The 21,124-nt window shown below is 37.9% G+C and overlaps 1 protein-coding gene across 3 annotated transcripts in view; it reads left to right on the top strand.

Annotated features, from left to right (window-relative positions):
* The window catches only part of fgf13a (fibroblast growth factor 13a), a 91,754-nt gene that overhangs the window by 49,896 nt on the left and 20,734 nt on the right, over positions 1–21,124 (top strand). For 2 of the 3 annotated variants that reach the window (XM_063495070.1, XM_063495051.1), the window contains one exon: positions 19,625–19,735. In XM_063495070.1, the coding sequence (XP_063351140.1) occupies positions 19,625–19,735 (111 nt within the window). Of the gene's footprint in view, positions 1–16,204; positions 17,263–19,624; positions 19,736–21,124 lie in introns of those variants that run through there. The other variant, XM_063495061.1, reaches the window with a different exon arrangement.

Below are 21,124 nucleotides of genomic sequence, written 5' to 3'. Positions count from 1 at the left end.
TAGTTGATACTTCACGCCTTTTTTGGCTGAGAACCATGGCCTTAGACTTAAATCTTACAGACGTACAAACCTAGAAATAAAATTATCACATTTATCTGTTTACTCTCCAAATGGCTTTCAAAATCATATACGTAAAAATAGTACATATGTTCATGGAAATGCTTCTCTGATTTTGGCAAAAATATTAATGTAGCATTAGTTTCTGGCACCTTTGAAGCTTAAGCTGAAAGCATAAACAATCAGCAGGAGCGGGTGTTCATTGCAACATTAACAAGAAATTACTCAGGAGACCAATGCAGAAAAGTCAAGTTGCCAGGCTTATTACATTCCATCATTGTCTATTTAATTAACATTTCTCTCTCCCCTGCACGCCTCAGTTTCTCTCCTCATGGCAATATCCACACAGAGTGAAATAAGACAGCAAATAACCGGGGTCATTCTGTTTAGAGATACAGTAAATTGCTTTGACATGAGTGGATATACAGTTCAGTACACAGTTTAAATATACATCATGTCATGTAGTTAATCAAAATTTGTGCTGTGCATGCAACGGGAGGAGATGCATGTCAACCACAACCTCCCTTACAAACAGAAACTCTATTAAATAAATTAGAATCGTCTAAGGCTAGATCTAAATCAAACAGAGTATGCGATAAGTATAGGGCACAAATCAGATCAAACATTTTACATTATGTGTAGCATGTCAGCAAAGCTGCTCCCTGTTGATTGCAGAGAATTCCAACAGAGACTAGAAGAAAAAGTGGGTAAGAGCAACATACTTTTGTGAGTAAAGGCTTTATTTTAGTCAATATATGATTTTTTTCATATTGTATAAATTAAAGCTAGGTTTGGCAAATAACAGATGCTAAATCGTAATAAATTGGCAAATTCTAGTTGTTTATTTCATGCAGTCCAAGGACAGCAGAAACGGTCTATTTTAATTTCTCACGTCTGTTTATTGCCCGGCACACATTAGTCGGTCTAATGAAGTCAGTAGTTCCCATCACTGCCTGGCTTCTTCACCCAGCTTGACACTAAAATCCCAGCTTATGTCATTAATGGACTTTGTTTTATTCACTAAAGTTCATGTTTGACTACAATCTGAGTCTAAACCATACACTAGAGGAGTCACGTTAAAGTAACTGTGACACAAGCAGTGTGTACATCTTTCTCAGAGTAAACAAGCATTAAGCTATTTAATGGGGGCAATGAGGCACGCTGCTGAGTCAGCACCACGTTAATGAGAAGCGAGCAAATTGGCTTCTGACAGCTGCCAGGATGGAGATTACAGATATACACAAATTAGTGTCACTTATTGGAGAGAAGGAGAAGATGTTCAGTGGATGTAATATATTAACAGTTCAAAAACACGGCATTCTGTTTTTAAGTAGTATAACAGGCTGCTTCTGTGATGCTGTTGTGACCTTATCTACAACTACAACTGAAAAACTGTGCCTATATACGACACAAGTTCATTCTCTTCCTTCTTGTATTGGTAAACATTGCACTTTATACAGATCACCGTTTCTTCAGTTTACAATGCCTTGCTATGCTAATAATATATATTTAAAAACTAGCAGTTGGTGATTTGTAAATTAAAAAATAAGTTGCTCTTGCCAAAACAAACAGTGTAGGGGTCGATTTTCTTAATGCGCCTTAAATTTTTTTCATTTTCCTTTTCTTTTTTTTGGTTTTTAGATAATTATGAGAAAATAAGCTATAATAGTTTGAGAGCCTTGCATCTTTGAAAGCGTTGTTGTTATTGATAGCAGCTGAGACTAAATTTAAATCCCACATTGAAAATGTGAAGCAAAATACTCAAATGGACGATACATATATTCTAAATGGAGCCTAGATGGAAATCGTGTTTTTTTTTTCTTTTATTTTACAATTTTTCTCCCACTACATAAGAACCTCAAACAATACCAGTCAAAATTAATACACTGCACACTATATTGGTCATCTGCCAGCACTGCAGCATGGCACTGCTAGTTATTCAACAGCTTGTTCCCCTTGCCAAGTCATAACACAGGCATTCACTGGTAGAGACTGCCCAACCGTCCTTATTGTGTCCATTTTTTCTTTTGTGTTTACTCTTAGAGCTAAAACAAAAGTTAAATTACCCGTATCCTCCTAGATGTGAGTCAAAAGACAAAAAATAGTGTTTAAACCTTCTCCTTTTACCTACAGTTGTAGCTTTTTTCTTTTTTCTTTTTGCACCCACAGTGTAACAAGTTCAATCATTTTCTGTGGTGTTATTTAGCCCTCATTAACTCTGGCTTCAGCAAGTTTTTCTACATTCTATTATTGGTATGTAGAAATTATATACAGTAAATTATAAACGTTAGCTGTAGTTTTATATATAGTTAGTTACTGTTGTAACTGCAGAACAAAAACAAATTATACTCATAACATGAGTACATTAGTACTACAATCGCAACTTAATTCACATCTGCACCATGATCGCTTGAGAGGGATAAGGAGAGAAAGCGGATGTGTTGAGGGTGAACCCATGCTGTGGGATGTCATTATTTTCTTGGTAACAGAGCATATCCCCATGCCATCACCGGAAAGAATGCCAGGCTGCAGTACTCATGTGACAGTAACATGCATTAACCTGCCTCCAGATTTAATTGCTCATTAACTGAATGTGCCAGATTGTCCAGATTGTTCCAACCCCTTTTAACCTTTGATTTCAATTTTTTAAGCATGTTATTTAATATTATGTTTATATGCTTAAAAAATATGCATATAAACATATATGTTTTAAAGGTCTAGTGATAGACAGGTTCTACTGCTGAGTTCAGACACTCAGCTGAATACGGAATAGTAACTAAATAAACTGAGGTTGGATGCGTTTTCTTTCTGAAGAATCTGATTGGTATTTACAGAGTGAAATCATTTTAAAATATATTTATCAGAAATCATCAGTTGTGGCAAACTGATGACTGTCAAAAAAAGTGCAATTACCATTAAAGACATTAAAAGCTCTTAAGACCTTCTGATCTAATCTAATCTGCAGAAGCACTACACTATAAGTGCTGAAACATTGCAACAGCTGAGACTGAAAGAACAATAGACAAGTAGAGACGGTTGGAGGGTCATCTTGGGAGCTGGCGGGGTTATGTAAAACCCTTGAGTGTTTACTCTCAGGGGTACCAAGTAATGTGCCAGCTTGCCATCCAAGGCTAATGTTGGGTAAGATTCATACAGACACCCAATTGTTTCCATCATGTTGCCTGCCATCCCCCTAAGATGACTTGGCAATTCCGTTGAGGCAGACAAAACCAGATTAAGGACTAGAAAAGTTTTGCAGTCCTTCACATACAGAGGGTGTACTATGTGTAGTGATATTGCCAAATATTGCAGAAAAGTTGGTGCTGTAAGCTGACGTTTAAGAACATTTAATCAAAAGGGATTATAGGGAACTGAGACTTAAGTATTTAATGCAACCCCCATTTCACAATTTCTTTTGTTGTATTTTGGGGTGCTGCACAAATCTGAGACAGGTTGTTTGTTTACCTCCTTTTCAGTGGAGTTTATATCTGGAAAGTGTTTAGAGCATTCCACAGTTGACATTTTAATTCCAAGTCAGCACAGTGTAGACGTGACTATCTCCTCCAGAGTTTTGAGGAACCAGCTGTAGTTAAAAAAAAAAGGCTTAAATTGTCAAATCATCGATTTAATCATGACACTGCATCAAACTGGATGTTCACATTGGTATCCTAGACTTGTAGATATCTATAGATTTAGTGGTTGCATGCTACTTCAGTTTTAAGATGTTCAGTGCTTCATAATTATGTGGTGTGTCTTTATAAAATAAACTAAAAAATGTAGGTAACTTGAAGGCCTTGCTATACAAACCAGTAGCCTTCAACATGTTTCAGCAGAGTGTAGTGCTCCTATGTCATTCAAGCTTGTCATCCCCCCTCCCCCCACACACATTGCTCCTACATACAAGCACATAACCTCTGTCAGGTATCTTACATCAGTATGCTGTGAAGTCATTATTGAAGCCTGAAATCTAATTTTCCAGTAGGCATGTAAGTCACCAAGAGGGACAGGTCAGTGCATTGGACTGAATAAACAGCAGCACAGAGATGTTGAATCTCTTTGGATGTGCTTAACCTCAGCTGTCAAATGCTGATCAAATAATGCAGGATTCAGATGTGCATGCAAATACATATGTGCAGACATCGAAGACAGACTGGTCAACCATGCTTTGTCTTGCTGAGGCAACCCAGTGCAGACTTCTGCCATATCCCACCAAAGCGTTCTCCGAGCCTTAGTGCATTCTGCTGTTGCTTCATTGACCCGCCAGCTGCATTTTGCCTTACCCCCCCCCCGAACCACATACAGTACCTGCCTCCCAGGGTTTCTACAATTGTTTTGTACAGTACCAGTTTTTAGAATTACAAAAAAGGAAAGAAGGAAATGTTAAAACTTAGTACCGTTTTACCTTCCATTATTCAACTAGAATCCATCCACTTTTGTTTACTATTTGCAGAGGGCTTAGTCATTCATCGTATGTGAATGAGGTTAATAAAGATTCAGTGCTCCTCCACTAATAATAGCTTACATTACTTTTTGTTAATGCAGGAAGTGGGACATGACCTCACCACTCTCTCACCGTCTGTTTTTTCTGTATCTGAACAGGAGTAGCAAAAGCTGTAACTGTTTGCATTAACGCAGGTTGGTAGTACATTGATAAATATCCAATCGGGTAGTTTTTTTGTGAGCAAGTGGGCACTGTTTGCAGCCAAATCAACTGAGAGGCACCGCTCGTGTATTGTAATAACATGAGTGCTTCTTCAGTGTATGATGAATAGTAGGTACGATGAGTGTACTCTTTGCTTGTCCCTGTTGATGTGTGTGAGTAGGATGTCACAGGCCACAGAATGATGTAATGGGTAGCAATCACATAGACAGTGAGGTAGTCCATCAGCAGTACTGAACATCACACATAAACCATCACCACATCAGGCCAGTCCAACAAAACATCCCTTCCCTAATCTTGTGCTACGACTGCCAAAGCGTTGGTTAATATGTTATAATCTCCTGATGTTATCTCCTCAGTTGCAAACACACACATTGACCCAGGATGATGGTGCATATCGCAGGTCATGCTGAGATTCTCCAGTGGCCTTTTCCCCATGGTCTGTGCTACAAATATGATTCAGCAGTACTAAGAGACTTCTTATCAATATAAGAGCATGTTGAGTGAAGTCAGGCCAGCATGTCATTGCTACAAAAGCAGCTGATTCTTGACTATCAAATGTCAGTGTCTCAGCGAGTTTTACCTACAGTTATGCAACATACGTATAGTGGTGCGGGGAAATAGTCTAATTCATAGTTCTTAGAAAACAATACTTTGGGAAAAATTGGGAACAGCTAGATATTAGTGTAGCTTTAGCACACATAAGTTTGTCCTTTATTATTTAACACACTTTTTCTGATTCTTTAGAACAATTCACACTTACAAAAAAACCATGCTATCACTCTTAAATCTGCTTTATTTTGACACTTTTGTTCAGGTTTAAAGGTTGCTAAAAACTCCTTACTTGACCACTAAGCATGTAATGTAAAAAATCTTGTCTGAAGACTTAAGTATGATTCTCCAAATCTAATTCTGTTCTTTAATATATGCCTGCTTCAGACCACAGAGCACCACTGCTGCTTTAGTGTTTTGTTTTGTTCCATCTTTTCCTATCTGTGTAGGGTTCTCTATGAGCTGAGCACAGCGCCTCCCACCAGTATATGTCAAACACTAGCCCACTGCCATTCATTTTCATTATGCTTACATTGATTTTTCTATGTGCTAACTTCACTAACAGGAATGGGGTATGGAACTGAAAGCTGAGAGACTCTGTGTTGGATAGGGAACATGACCTATTTACCCACCCACTTCCATCAGTTGACTCATGTCCCCTGTCATGTCATTTTCAGCTTAGTCAATCTGTTCCTCCTAACGCTTTTAAGTAAACTGAAAAAATCCATCCTAATCTGACACTGTGCAATCACACTGGCATGTTCACATACATTCGGATCTTTTGTAAACACTATCATAATTTTAATAATAATTGGGTTGCCATATACAGTACAACCACTCATCACTTACTGTATACACGACAAAAGCCATTCTTTTGATCTTTCCTGTCTATGAACCTTAATGAGGCTTCACGACACGTCACTGCACCATAGCTTCCCCCCAGGGAAATGAAAAAACAAGACCTTTCCTAAGGACATGTATCAGGTGCATTAGAAACCCAGAGTGTGTGGCCAGACTAAATTGAGCTTCATATTGTTCACATCCAGTTCGCTGCACTGCACATTTGACCTCATTGCATAATGTTCAGTTATTCTTGATGCCAGTTAGTGGGGTTTTCTAAGGACAGAGACCTGATTAATGCTAAAAATCTCCTTGCAGGCAAACTGACAGATAGTGAAACAAAAGGGTTCCTTAATAACTTCTGGAAAAAAAAGTGCAAAGAAGGTGGGAGTGTACATTGAAAATGGTATACACAGAGCTGCGAAGGAAGCAAAAGACAAGAGGGACGTATAAACACAAAACACAGTTACGAAATAAAACGCAAACTTATAAAAACAGAGACAAGTTGCCACAAATGACAAAGATACAGACAATTATCAGTGTTCTTCCTTATTAAAAAACACAAGACAAGAAAACATTTTTATCTCAAGTAAGAGTTAATCTTTTAATTTATAAATCACGACAAAATATTAAGTGTAAGTGTAGTTTTAGCTTAATCAATAGAAATGTTTTTGCTTTCATCATCTTTTTTTAGAAAGAGCCCATCCTTCAAGAAAATAAATGTGTCTAAAGTTAGCAACTTAAAAGAAGGAAGCATGACCTTGTGCTCTGCCAGCCTCTGAGCTTTTCTTTGTGTCTCCATCAGTAAGCAGACAGTTTAAGCCAGCTGGTGTCTGAGATGATGGTTTTAATCATACTCCATCCTCATCCTTGATGTGTCGTACTGGAGAAAAAACTATGTAGGACAACATCACTTCACTTACAGTATTCTGCGACTAAGACTGCTCCTACTTGATGGGGTATAATTAGCATGAAGCTATTTATACAAACTTTCAGAAACTCTGCAACATACATCCTTGAGTTCTCTATATCCTCTTTCAGACACGCGCTACTCTCTATTAATCGGCTAAAAAATGTCTTGGTTGGTTTCATATCTCAATGAGCACCATGGTCACTGTTCCATAGAAATAGCAGTTAATGATATACTTATGTTCATCCAACATGTAGTATGTAAGCTGTAAATCTCATGCTCTATAAGTCACTTTACGTAATGTGCAATTTTGCTTATTTGGGAAATATCATGTATGTACAGTACTGTGGCTTACCCATCACTTTAGAAGATGGGTGAAGCCACTAATATTGCATATCCCATGTTTGATACCAGATGTCCCTCTTCACTTTGACAGGAGCCCATTTTCAGGGTGCTGAAGGGGAGATTAGCTGAAAGAAAATCAAAGTGTTTTAGTCATTTATTTTCTTTCCATCTTCTCGTAGCTGTCCCACCATGATGGATATTGCCCAAGGGCTTCGACTGACTTATCTAGCTATGATTCACCCATGTGACTGTTCAACCATCCGTTTTGGCAAGGGAGCATCTCCTGCACTTGATTCCCTCCTCCAGCTAACTCCTGTTGTGATGCTGGCAAGGACAGATGCTGGATTTTGTTCTGATAACAGGCATTTAGAGACTCCTATTAGTTTTGGCCAGCTAGAAGTATATTCAAGTTGATGCACATCTAAATCATGGTGTATAATCTTTTCTTCCTAGTGCCCTGCCTTAAATGGCCAACTGAAAAGCAATGTGGAGTTAAGTATTAATGAAAGAAAAAAAGACTTAAAAATAATATATGGTATTTTATATTAATCTAAGCCTGTGATTTGCTATGAACTTGGTCCTCCACATTCCTCTGGAGCTAAACTTTATTTCATATAACCTGACCTGAGTGCAGTTTATTAAATGATTATTGTATTTTAGCTTTATTTTTGTAAGAACAGTTTCTGCAGTTTTAACATTCACATTCACATTGCTTAGGACGCCGTACACAGCAATCTGTCACAGAAGCTTTTAAGAACCTCTCCTTTGCCTACGGCAGAGTTAGTTATGATTCAGCCATAATTCACGTGGGACCTGAAAACTGCAGGGTCATGCAATGCATGACTCATCTACATACACTGCACAAATATGTGCCAGCGTAAAACATAGATGCTACATTTCAATTTGCATTTTTCATACATCCTACTTTTCTGCAAACGTGCTTAGAGCACCTTGAGGGTCAAATAAGGCATGCCAGAGCTGGTTAATGAGTTTTTTTATTGGCATGATTTAACTCTAAGGTCTTCAGGGTCTGTGACTTGGAGATTTTTTAGCAAATCATCAGCAATCATCCTCATCTTTGAAGTCTGAAAAGAAGTAAGGGTAAGAGGACAAGAAAACTGGTAGTCTCTTTAGCTGATCGTTTCATATTTACATATGTGCTGAAATAATGAGGGAACATTTGCCCCATTAGTCATCCAGAGCAGGATGCTGCTATTTCTTACACCATGACAGAGATTTTGCCACATCATTACAGCCTAGGAACCTTTACACACATATTGTACACACATACACTCATGCATGTGCTCACATTTTGAGGCACAATAGGAGCAAAGGTCAGAGAACATGAAAGCCCAGAGTATGCTCCCAGCAAAAGCTGTCACTTGTTAATTTGTCTAAATGTAAATTAACAAGTGACAGCTACAGTCAGAGATGTTTAAACAGATTCAACAGTGTATTCTTTGTATTATTCTGTGCTTTTTCTTTTGTGAAGTATATCAAACATCTGTAAAGGACATGTTATGTCTAAACAAACATATAAACTGTCACACACTGAAGAGGATTTTTAATCGGGACGTACTATACACCTCAAGGTCAGTCATTTTATTTTTATAAACTTAAGCATCGCATCCTTCCTAATTTGAATGAAAGGCTGTAATTGACTCTAAAAATAGAATCTTTCTTCCCTACAAATCAGACAACTAAATGAGTTAAACACTCAGTAAAAAGCAGGAAGATGGCCTAATCTCTGTGCTGTTTGTACCATCACAATGGCAGTATTTGTTATATTCAGTAGTTAATATAATTTAAATACTTAATTAAATAACATCACTAATATCAATGTCATATTATTTGAAAATCATAGTTACAATCTTTGTCTAATTTTATCCCTCACGTTTAGCTGCAAATTTTCAGAATGCAAATAAACATCTAAATGATGGCAGTTACGCAGGAGTGAATCTCCACATCTATCTGTATTGCTATCAAACAAACAGGCACAAAGTGTCTGGCAGAGTGCTCAGGTCCTATGTCTCGCTGCCATATTTAGCTTCCATTGATATACGAATTAGAATTATTTTCCTGTCACTTGGGTACAAAAAAGCTTAGTAGTCATCTGTGTGAGAGAAAATATGGCAGCGCTAATCAGCAGATAAAGACTTTGAAGATGGTTGTTGTACAAAAGGGGAGAGGTTAGCTGACAAATGCCAGGCATTCCGTCTGCTCCTAATTAGCTTTAGCATTTAAAAGAGAGGTGGAGATGGAACTGGTGATTTAATGAGAAGCAGACTTGGAAAAAGCTCAGAGAAGATCTTATTAATGCCTTTTAGATGTTTAAAAATATATATTTTATCGTATTTTCACTCCAACTAAAAACAAACATACCTTGTCAATTAATGTAAATTACTTAAAGACAGTGAAAAAGACACTTGGGTCGATAAATATTTGGACTGTGACACCATTTTTATAATTCTAACTGAGGTGCAAATTTTTTTTTAAATTGCATCAGCTGTTTAGGCATTACAGCCACTGTGGAAATGTTTTAGCATATAAGCTTGTGAAAAAATAGATATTGGTTCCCATGGTGGGGCTCTAGAGATGATCCTGAATCATCCACAGGAAGAAATAATAGATTGTCCTCTAGTTTCAGTCTACCGACTCCTTGGTTTCATACAGTGAGCACAGCCCTCTGGTTCAGAAAGAGTTGGAGAGATCACGCGATTATTGATATGGGTCTGCCAGTCACCCATGACTGACTTGTAGAACCATGCTCTACTGAAACATTGAGTGAATGATAGTTTTCTGTAAAACCCAACCCCCATTCTCTCTCTCACTGTCTCTCTTTCACACACAGGCACACACGCACACACACACATGCACACACACACACACACACACACACACCCTATTACGTATGTGCGGTCTCCATGGCAATGCGTGGTATCACTATGGCACTGGTGGCCTAGCATGCTGCAAGCTGCTGTTGGGGTGGAGTGACTGTTACCCACACGCACACAAAGAGCAGAAAGCCAGGAGAATGTTGCCAAAGAGCTAAATGATTAGAGCAGCAACCCTCTGAGCTTATGAGACTGTTCCTGTCTCCCTTATAATGTTTCACTTAATCCCCTCGCGCTGTACAAAAAGGTCAAATATCCTCTTATTGCCATTTGAAATGGTGTGTGAAGATAACAATTTACTTTGACATTAAATATCTTGATACAGTCAGTAGCACATCGTACCATGCAACTTTGCCCTCTATTAAACACCACGGGCAAGGTTAACCGCTGTATTTTTTCAGTGTTTGCCCTTGGAGGCCAATTTTCTTTCAGAATTTGAAAAAATGATTAAGAGTTAGGTGTTATCATGACAGCCTTGGGTTATTAAAAATACGAGATAGCTTTAATTGTTGGGTGATATTTAATAATCTAAAGGTTAACACAGCACTCAACCTTGGGAATACACATGCTATCTCCTAGTTTTCCTCTGATGTTCAACCCTTTTTTGCCAGAGATGATGGAGTACTAGGGTGACCCTTTGGGTTTCTTTTGTGGTTGCTGGACAGTTACATGTATATACAGGCTAAACATTCCCCCCCCCCCCCAAGTCCTGGCTTTTAAACATCTTTTATAGTTTAAATGTGTCTGTATTATAAGTAAAGATAATCTAGATATTAATGTAAACATTTATGTATATTACAGAAAATTAAAGGAAATGGGGAAAAAGTATGCTGTATGTTTTCCTTTCTAAGATCCTGGTGCAGGCAGACTACCCTATAGACTCTGCATTACTACAGTTGTGACAGATACTATCAACGTTGTATGTTTTGAGCTATTTTAAGCTATTTTCTCAGTCTTCCTTTGTGTATGAATGCATGTGTGTGGGCAAATCAGAGGCAAGGTGCCCCGGGGAGGTTACAGTAGACTGGCATTCTGGGGCACTACAGTAATTAATGTACCCAGGGCATACTGCTACACAAGCATCCAAACACACACACAGACAGACAGCTTCTGTGTTTGTGTGTGCCCTTGTGTTTTACTGACTTGTCTTATTTACTGTGTCTATAGGTGTTGTTTACAGAGGTCACTCTGTTTCTTTCTGTTGTTGAGAAAGGAAGAGATTTTGCATTTGGATAAAAGCCAGAGATTGCTGTGTTATCGCCAATCTGTTGATTTTCTGACAGCATAATTCATGAGAGCAAGACTTCAAATGAGCACAGTACAGCTATATTGCACTTTTGTCCTACAAAAAAAAAATATTTATATATATATACAAAGACAAAAGTGGAGTAGAGGTATGTTTTATTCTGAAACATCTTCACAAACAAAAATGATGGATTCAAGATTTAAAGAAGCATTATAAAATATAACTTTATTTTATTGTTAGCATTGTTTATTGTGCCACTGCACATCCTCACACCCAATCCCACCTTTCCTTCGTAGAAGGGCTGCTACAAAGATAAACACTACAGCAAGAGGGACCTTTTTTGTATCTCGTGTGCTTGTACACAGCAGCTCGACTCTCATCACCTCACTCTGTCTTGCTAACTGTCAGTGATAAATCCAGTCATCTCCAGATTTGCAACACTGTTTGCTTAAGTGATGGTCTGGCTTTATCAATAGTAGGACAACTGACACAAAACGTGAGCTTATTGGCGAAAGCTGCTGTTCTGTGTTTACCCATGGGCAGAATTAGAGGCTTTGGATAGTACCAGATGTGGGTAATGTATGCTGCATTGTATAAATAAGATTGGACAGAGTTTTAATATTCCCCTTTCCCACTGTGATTGAGTTGTTTTTATGGCACATACAATACTGTGCATATTAATATTCAGCAAATCTCCTAAACATACAGTATATTGTAACTTTTCACTTATAAACTACTCCTATTTAACTTGCAAGAGTCACAGATCATGCCAAGTCCAATCAGCTTAACTAGTTGCTTCATTATTTAGTTAGTCCTTTGTCGCGTACAGTATTACAAAGTAAAGTAAAGTAAGTAAAGTAACATTTTATTTGTATAGCACCTTTCAAGATAAAAATCACAAAGTGCCTCTTGACAACCACAGCATAGCTACAATACGTTAATACACATGTGCACATGTTCAACATAAAATATTTCTTGTCTGTATCTGTAATTCAGTTGTTTAAAAAGCTTAGCCTTTCAAGTGAGGAGGAAGGAAATGAAAGGAAATATGAAAAGTATGCAGAATTGATTACAACAGCCAATATTTGGTTTTGCATTGCGATATTAATCACAGTGAAAATGTCCCCTACAGCTAGCATACATTATGGTGCAAACTGCTATACAGATAATGACTCTCTAAAGGATATTTATTACTGATATAATATGTTAATATTATAATTATATTTTATTAGCAGTCCTATACTGTTAGAACGGGTGAGGTTAAAGATTAGTTTTGTCTCTAGACCACTGAGCTATCTATGAAGCACATTGAAGATGGTGAATGGAAAAATTAAATACTTTCAACTCTCACCCCATTTGAGCCCCTCTCTTGTAAATCAGTATATTGTAACTGAGTGTGAACAATTTACAGTTATCTATCAAAGCAATCAAACCGATTACCTAATATGTATTGTGCAAGTTTTCCTTCTTTTTCTCAAACAATTCTCAATCAATCGGACGTGGACACAGGGTTGTGGGTTTACAGTGGTTTTTGGGACTAGGACACATCAGATTCTTTGGGGTCTCTAGGTTGCAAGGTGGTGCCCCTGTGAATCCATCTTGTTCAGAAACATCCAGACTAAGTTGGGATCTGGGGGGTTTGGAGGCTGGATCAATTCCTCAAGTCGCTTCAGAGCTATTTTTGTAGTGTGATGGCACATTTTCCAGTTGGGAGAGGCTGCTCCTGTCTGCGAGTGCTTTTATCATGGTGGGTGTGCTTAGTGTGCACGAATGTTCTAGTGGGTGGTACGTGTCAAACTCACTAATATCCATGTGAATTATGGTACCCAAGCTTTTCTAGCAGACCATTGTAATGTAACACGGTTATAATTGTTTCACTCCACCTCTCAGTAAATATATATTTTCTGATTCAGGGCCCACAAAACCCCTGAAATATATTTATATATGAATTTCATTAGGGAAGACTTCCTATGATTTATTTTCATTTATTTGCACTCTTGACCTTGATGATTTGTTTGTTTCGCCATGTTGGAGTTAGGTATTTCATTTATCTAAATAATCTGTAGTACCTAAAGGTGTAATTTTACAATATTCCATATTGTTTGTAACAACAACAGTACAAGTCTGTTTTAGTGTGTTGATTCTAAATTTAACTATACCTTAAGGAGAAAAAGGAGACAATTACTGGCCCTTTAGTAATAATAGTTATTTTATTAAAATATGGGGGCATGTCTGGTATAATAGTATAGACATATTCCATCTTATTACATTATGGATTTAAGTTTAGATTAGAGCTTAAGTGTTTCTCTACTACTGTATACCAAATTTAAAATTACTTACAAAGACAAATGTAGGTTTTTCCCTTTAGGGTGCATTGATTGCTCTATAGCCTGGCCACTTGCTCCATCTAGTGTTAAGAAAGCGCACATGGTCAGTCAGGGTACACTGCCCTCATCACTCAGTTGTAGTTCTCGTCACTCTGCTTTCGGTTTTAGGCCCGTTCGCGATCAAGTCACTGTTCACTGTATTTTGCTGTACTTTGACTCAAATTAAATGGTATAATTAAACCAATAGAGCATGCTTCGTGGTTTGCACTGCGAGAAATGTATGCTGCAATAATAAATAACAATCCCATCTTATATTTGGTCAGCCTCAGTATTACTGGGCATTTTGAGAAAGGAACAGTTTCAAGGAACTGAGTGCAAATACGGACAAAAATACACTTTGTCTAATGTGTACTGTTGTCTCTGCTGAATGCTTATCGATATTTTTCCGTCGAAAGTAGACAGGCCTGTATAACAGGTTTAGTCAATGCATTATCGGATCATTTTACATATTTTTTTGTAATATGAGAACAGTCTGCAGTGCCCCAAGAAGGAAGTACAAGCTTCGCCTGCGTTTTTTTGTTCATTTGTCTTCAATCTGCTCCCCGCTCGTCCGACTTCCCCTCCGAGCGGAGCAATACATTGAATACACGTACGTGTTTGGCGCACAAAAAAGACCCCTAAATTAATCTTTAATGAGCTTTTTAGAAGTCATAATGGCCTGTCGCTAATGTCCTATAACGATCTTCCTGTTGATGGCCACGCCTCGATGCTTTCTCTTCCACTACGCCTCTGACAGTTGTCTGACAATGGTTTGAACTTTGCTGAATATATCGTCTACTCGCCTTCACTTCACCACCCAAGAACTGCAAGTATCCAAGTCACTGCTTTGGCTACGCTGTTGAGAAAATATGACTTTTCCCTTGAGAAAATCAGTTTCAGGTAGGCTGTTTATTTTGTTTTAGAATTTATGCTGCTTTGAAAAAAAAGAAAAGAAAAGAAAAGAACAAGCAATTATCTTTAATTATTGGGACTAAACTCGTATTTATTTCTCTCTCTCTCTCTTTTTTTTGTAAAAGTGTTTCTAGTAAAGTCGGTTATTGTGTTTTGTCGTCTGGTCCGTTTCTTTGTATTCTACTGCGTTTAAGTTGCTGTCCATGGTGCTGAAGTGGAGATCGCTCCAAAACAACAACGCACACAAAAAAGAGTCAGGGGATCTCATCTTCACTTATGTGCTTCACTGATTTTTATCTTGTTTGAAAAAACCTTTTTCAAATGTAGTATTTTTAAGCGAGTTATTTTCAGAATGATAAAAAAGGGGTTATACTCTGTCGAGCTTAATTCTAAATGCCTTTCAGTTGATTTTATTGCACTTCTACTTCCCCAGATTTTACACTTAGTTATGCGCAAGTTCGTATTTATTCAACGCTAGTTATAAACTTGACGTGTGTTACTGGTCTCATTTATAAAGCAGTGGATATAAATAAAATTTTAATTACTTTTTTTTAATAGTTTTGCTTGAGAACTCTAGATGGCAGCATTGGTTAGTCTGTTAAATATTCTCAGTAGAGCAACGGACGCTGTAAGTCAGGCTTGAAAACAACAAAACCGTGGCAAGTTGTTTTCAGCTTTAGATTCCAGACTACGTTTTTTTTCTGACACTAAGTTTGACACTAAGTTTCGATTTTCATAAAGTCAATTCATAATTCACCTGTAGCTCCTGTAACATTAATAAATGGAAAACTTCACCACGATGATGGTGGAAAGGGTTTTAGATTGGGGTGATTTCAATTTGTTCAGTTTGATGTTTAGTGTTAAGTGAGGATTTATGACATTTTAAGGATGCATGCTGATAGTCAATCTACTGTCATTTTGTTGGTTGGGTCTTAATACATTATTTTCATTTTACATTAACTGAACAGTTGACGTCAGGAAATACTACCTACGGTTTTATTCTTTACAGTCATCTGCACCTTTAGGTGGGCATTGGAAATAACAAATATTTAGTAATACTACAACTTTAAATGTTTAAAATGCATATAATTCAAGTAGTATGTGGCTGGGAGTTCGTTCTCACCTCAGTTTAAAATACGGGATTTATTTTTCACATGCTGTTTTCTCATATTTCCATAGGGGAAAATGAGTTATATTGGTAGTTCTTAGTTTTTGAGTAACTTTCTGTCCACTTCTGTCAAGTGAAATCAGAAAGGTCTGCAATATGCTCTCTTTCTTCATCTGCTCGTTCTCTCTCTCTCTCTCTCTCTCTCTCTCTCTGGACTTTCCGCCCCCACACGTCTACGTACCTTTCTCCTAATATGAATTATCACTACTGTAAGTCAAACGTGTGTGAGTGTGCACACTGACTTGGTTTGTGTCTCACCAGTTAGACTCCCTGTCCTCTCCCTCCTCCCCACTGCTCATTCTCTTGGTTGTAGGTGGGATGCTCTCGGTAGAACAGCTGAGTTTGTGGTTGAGCCGGTCTCGGATACTGACCCAGAATGAGGGAGCTCCTGCTGTTACCTTGTCTTGCTTCGATTCAACAAAAGACAGAAAAACAATGGAATCTCTGTTGTTATTCGTTTACATCATCTGCGATGTCGTTTAAAAAAGCGGTCTGAATCCTTTTTCCTTTCCTTATTTTTCTCGTTGTTGTTTTTTTTCTTAACAGTAGCAGCTACAGCAAGAGATTAGGGAAATCAGATAACGAGCACTGCACACTCCCCAGGCGTCTGCAAACAGGTGTTTCCATCCTATGACTGCGCAGCGAGCTTCATTCACGACTACCATGTGTGCGACCATGTAGTTTAGCGGAAAACTGCTCACCAAACTGTATTTGTGCGTATTTGTTGTGATACCGAGAAAATGATACATTCGGAAGAAGATGCAATGTGCTGTGACCAAAGTCTTTGTACAGCTTCGGATGGAACGTTTGCTTTTTATCCTTTTCGTTACGTTTCACTTTTTTCTCGAGGCTGCCACGGACAGTGTCTGAAAAGCGACTAAATCAATGATCAAAATGATCCATGTGGACATCATCTAGCCATCTTCGCTGCACCCCTGGGACTATTCCATTTTCACTATAGTGCACTTTGAAAGCTCTATAGTAGCCTAAATTTAACACATCGTTGTTGTTGCATCGGATTCTGGACATTTCCCCTCAGAATCCAATCTCTTGGATTCAAAGGGGGTGATATCTTCCCCGTTTCTCTGGAAGTTTTTCCCCCAGAGAGCTGCCAAACTGGCTATGGCGGCAGCGATTGCCAGCTCCCTCATAAGGCAGAAAAGGCAGGCGAGGGAGCGGGAGAAGTCTAATGCCTGCCGCTGCGTTAGCAGCCCCAGTAAAACTAAAGGAAGCTGTGAAAAACCAAGTCGACTGAACGTTTTTTCACGAGTCAAACTCTTTGGTTCCAAGAAAAGGCGAAGGAGACGACCAGGTCTGTTGTTCCAATTTCATCAGGCTATCACATTTTTGATCACTCTGATCATCACCTTTCTTATTACGAGTGCCATTTTTTTTCAGTTAAAAAAGATATTTACTATGTAACGCTCACTTTCTCTGAAAAGATGGATGAAAAAGTTGGCGCAAGATTGAAAGGGATGCTTATCAAGTGTATCAACACAGAAGTCGCCTTGCATCTCAAATAATAGTGAGGGATAAATCAAATCAATCGCTCGTTGCCTATCTACTGAACTAGATGTAAAAAAGGCTTAGGTGGTTAATCACATAAGACTTCACTGTCACAAATGAATAAGATTTACTGTTCCAATGAATCTGGATAATCACTCCATCAAAAGTAATATAAATTTCACTCTTTTTAGTTTCCAAAATGGCTATAATATTTGGTTTCCAGGATGGCAGAACTTAAAAACAGATTAATATTCAACTTCAGATGCACACATTTAAATAAGCAGGTCCCAACTTTCATTTAGAATTTTAAGCAAACCTCACAATTAGCTCCAAATAATATTTCCTGCATGCTGTTGCCAAATGCTTTGTTGTTGAAACTTATCCAGCAGGAATAAAAGCATTGGCAGATACAGTATTTTTAAGAATTTCCTGTATTTTAGGTATGTAGTTCTACTGTGAGATGTAAATCCAAGTCCAAAGTGGCTGCAATTTCTTGCATTATTGCAGTGGCATCACATCTTGCTATAGTGTCAGTCTCCTTATGTTTGTGGGTATGACCCTATAGCCTTACAACATTCATCTCTGTATTTTCTTCCCACTTTATTCTATCCAATTCACTCATTTTCAAGTTGTTGTTGTTTTAATTCTGTGTATAATTCACCTGAAAGTTAAGACATGTGGTTATATAACACTTTGACTATCCTGCAGTTTTTGCATCTTTCTAACATCCAATTTCCAGTTATCCTGTAGGGAAAGCAATGGGTGTTGTCTTTTTGGCGGGTATATGGTGCCTCATCTTTAAGGAAATACATTATATGTACATGCGGCTGTAGAGCTAATGCATTTAGGCTCCTTTATGTCTACGTGCAAAGTTTTATACCACAATTATTACGCTATCCCCGCTTTATAGACTGAATAAACCCTGGCGCAGCGAAAGTAACCTTAGTAAGGCTGGTGATCACAGTACTGAAAGATGGATGAGATGATAGGACAGCTGAATGGTGTGGTTAACAACAGTAAAGGACACTCCACTTGGGACAGTAACCAAAGACTGAAGAGCACTTAGCACTTACCAGACACTAATGTAACTCAGACAGGCAAAACAGATTTAATATTTAAAACTATTGTTTTTTTAAGACCCTTCTGTTGATGAACACCGTAGTGTAGGCTTTTCCTATTTTGAAAAACTATCTTGATTCCATGTCATCTTTTTTTCCAAGGCTTTCAACAGATATTTCAGAAATCTAACTCTTTCCTTACCATGCAAAATTAGACAGAAATATTATGCGCTGTAATTTGCGGTGCTATTTGTCTCTCAAAGTGTGCCTCAAACATTTTGAGAGCATTTAATATACCATTTTTCATTGAAGTTTAGATTTTTATTAGTTTTCCTTTTTACTTTTGTAGCTGTACATCTGTTGGGCAGGTCTGATGGAATAGAGACTGACAAGAAACATGGATTGAGAAAGAGGGGTTACTTGCATAATTTCAGCCATTTTAAATCACTTCATGCCCTCAGAACCAATTTCTTATTTGGATACTCTTGTCCATCTTTGGTCTCATCTCTGTTGTCAAGCTACTGGCCCTTAGATTTTGCAGAGGAAAGACAGAAATCATGCTTTTTAAAATGTTGACACAACACAATTTGACATAACTGTAGCTCTTAATAGTTTGCCATTTAAATATTTTTTAAATAGTTTGCCATTTAAATGGTCAGTTGAACGTGTCTGACTGCAGCTTCTCTAACTGAGGCCAGAATCTGTCTCTAATGCTGTCTAGAAAGACATAATTACAGTAGTCTCTAATTCTTTTCCATGAGAAGGTGAGAGCAAAGTAAGTGAATATACTTCTTCCAGCATGTTTTTGCTCATTTTGGTTGCATTTGTTTGACTGACAGGTATCTCACAACATCACATTCATTTGTGACTATTTCTCCTTTTTTTTAAATCTCCCATCACGTGTGCCACTCAGCCTCATTAATTACCTGTCGACTCAAATGATTTATTTTGTTTTCTTTTATTTGTGGTTTTAATAGCTGAAAAGCTGTTGGAAACAGTACAATGCAAGTGCCAGTATGTCCCATTACAAACCTACGAACAACTTTATCTTCCACCTTGTACTCTGTGGTTTCATCCTTGTGTCCTCCTCTCTGCTCTCTTCTTCCACAGAGCCCCAGCTGAAGGGGATTGTGACGAAACTCTACAGTCGACAAGGTTTCCACCTGCAGTTGCAGGCAGATGGAACCATTGATGGAACAAAGGAGGAGGACAATGGTTACAGTAAGTTTCACTCCATTGTACTGGTGTATGGATTCCACTTATTTTTCAGTCATGCACCCACTTTACCTTTTATCAGCACTATGCTATACTATGTACTATAATTGAGGTTACACTACCTATATTCATCTTGCAGTGTGTCAAGACTGTTTCAGGTTTGTCATAAAGCCCATGTTCCTTAAACTGCTATAGGAGAGCTGATATATTTTTTTTCTCCTTATTTAAATGCTTTAAATACTCTGATAGAGAGCAGCATTTAAACTGTTCAAAATGGATCTTGATTTTTTTGCCATTAAATTTTTCTTAGTACAGAGAAAATATTAAGTTTGTATACATGTTTGCAAGTATATAAACTAAGCGGTGAAGTAGTGACCCTATTTTATTTGATCTAATCAAAATCATCCTTTTCCAAACTGAACACAGGTCATAACTGGCTTTTCACGCCTACACACTGCCTCTGTCATGAGATCTAGTTTTGCCTTACACTATGTGTGGATGCATTCCTTTCGTTGCCACACACCCACTAGCTCTTTGTTTTCCAATTGATTAAAGAGATCAATGGAAGTGGAATAGCACAGGCACTTGTCTTGTAACAATACAACAGACACTGACCAACTTTTAATTACATGGTGCAATGAGCACTACTACATATCCCTCAATGATTAAAATTATAAAATAGCTGCTGAGTGGAAATAATATCTAACAATGTGGAAAAAGTGTGCACAGTATTCTGTGAAACAGGATTTGTTCAGTGCTGTGTAATCTCACCATTAAGTGGATGTAAACACTACTGAGGCCTTTGAATTAGTATTCATTGAGTCCCTTGGTGTCTCCTACATATAAATAGCAACTCTGTGGATGTAGGATGTTTTCTAAGCAGAACAATACCTTATCATTTCCTGTGAAGTTTGTTTCTTAAATATAAGAATACCAAGTTCCATAATACACAGAGCACACCGTACAGTAGTATAAGCAAAGCTTATGAAACGTCTTAAACAAACATGCACCCAAAAAATGTTGCACTTCACTTCTTACACAGACCACCCCACCCATAATATCTGGATGGTCTCATTTTTATTAACTTATGCAACAACTGACCTGCATTATGGGACTAAAATAGTTTTGAGGAAAAAAATAAAGATTGCTGCTGAATAGGAAAAGGAGAAAGAGTGAAGCTCTTTGCACTGCTCCAAAAATAGCGTTGTTAGGCGCTGGGTGCGCTTGTCTCCATGGTGACGGAGAGCACAGTCCTCTTGGAGCTACTGGTGTCTTGTGATGGTGGGAGAGGACCTTCTTAAATGTGTACACACACACACAGATACACAGAAAAAACAAAACAATACAAAACAAAAATCAAACCAAAAAACAAACAAAGATTTGATGTTTGCTACT

Source organism: Pelmatolapia mariae, linkage group LG2, assembly GCF_036321145.2.
Source record: "Pelmatolapia mariae isolate MD_Pm_ZW linkage group LG2, Pm_UMD_F_2, whole genome shotgun sequence".
Taxonomy (NCBI): Eukaryota; Metazoa; Chordata; class Actinopteri; order Cichliformes; family Cichlidae; genus Pelmatolapia; species Pelmatolapia mariae.
The sequence above is the reverse complement of the archived record's forward strand: the minus strand, read 5'-3'. Positions and strand labels throughout refer to the sequence as shown.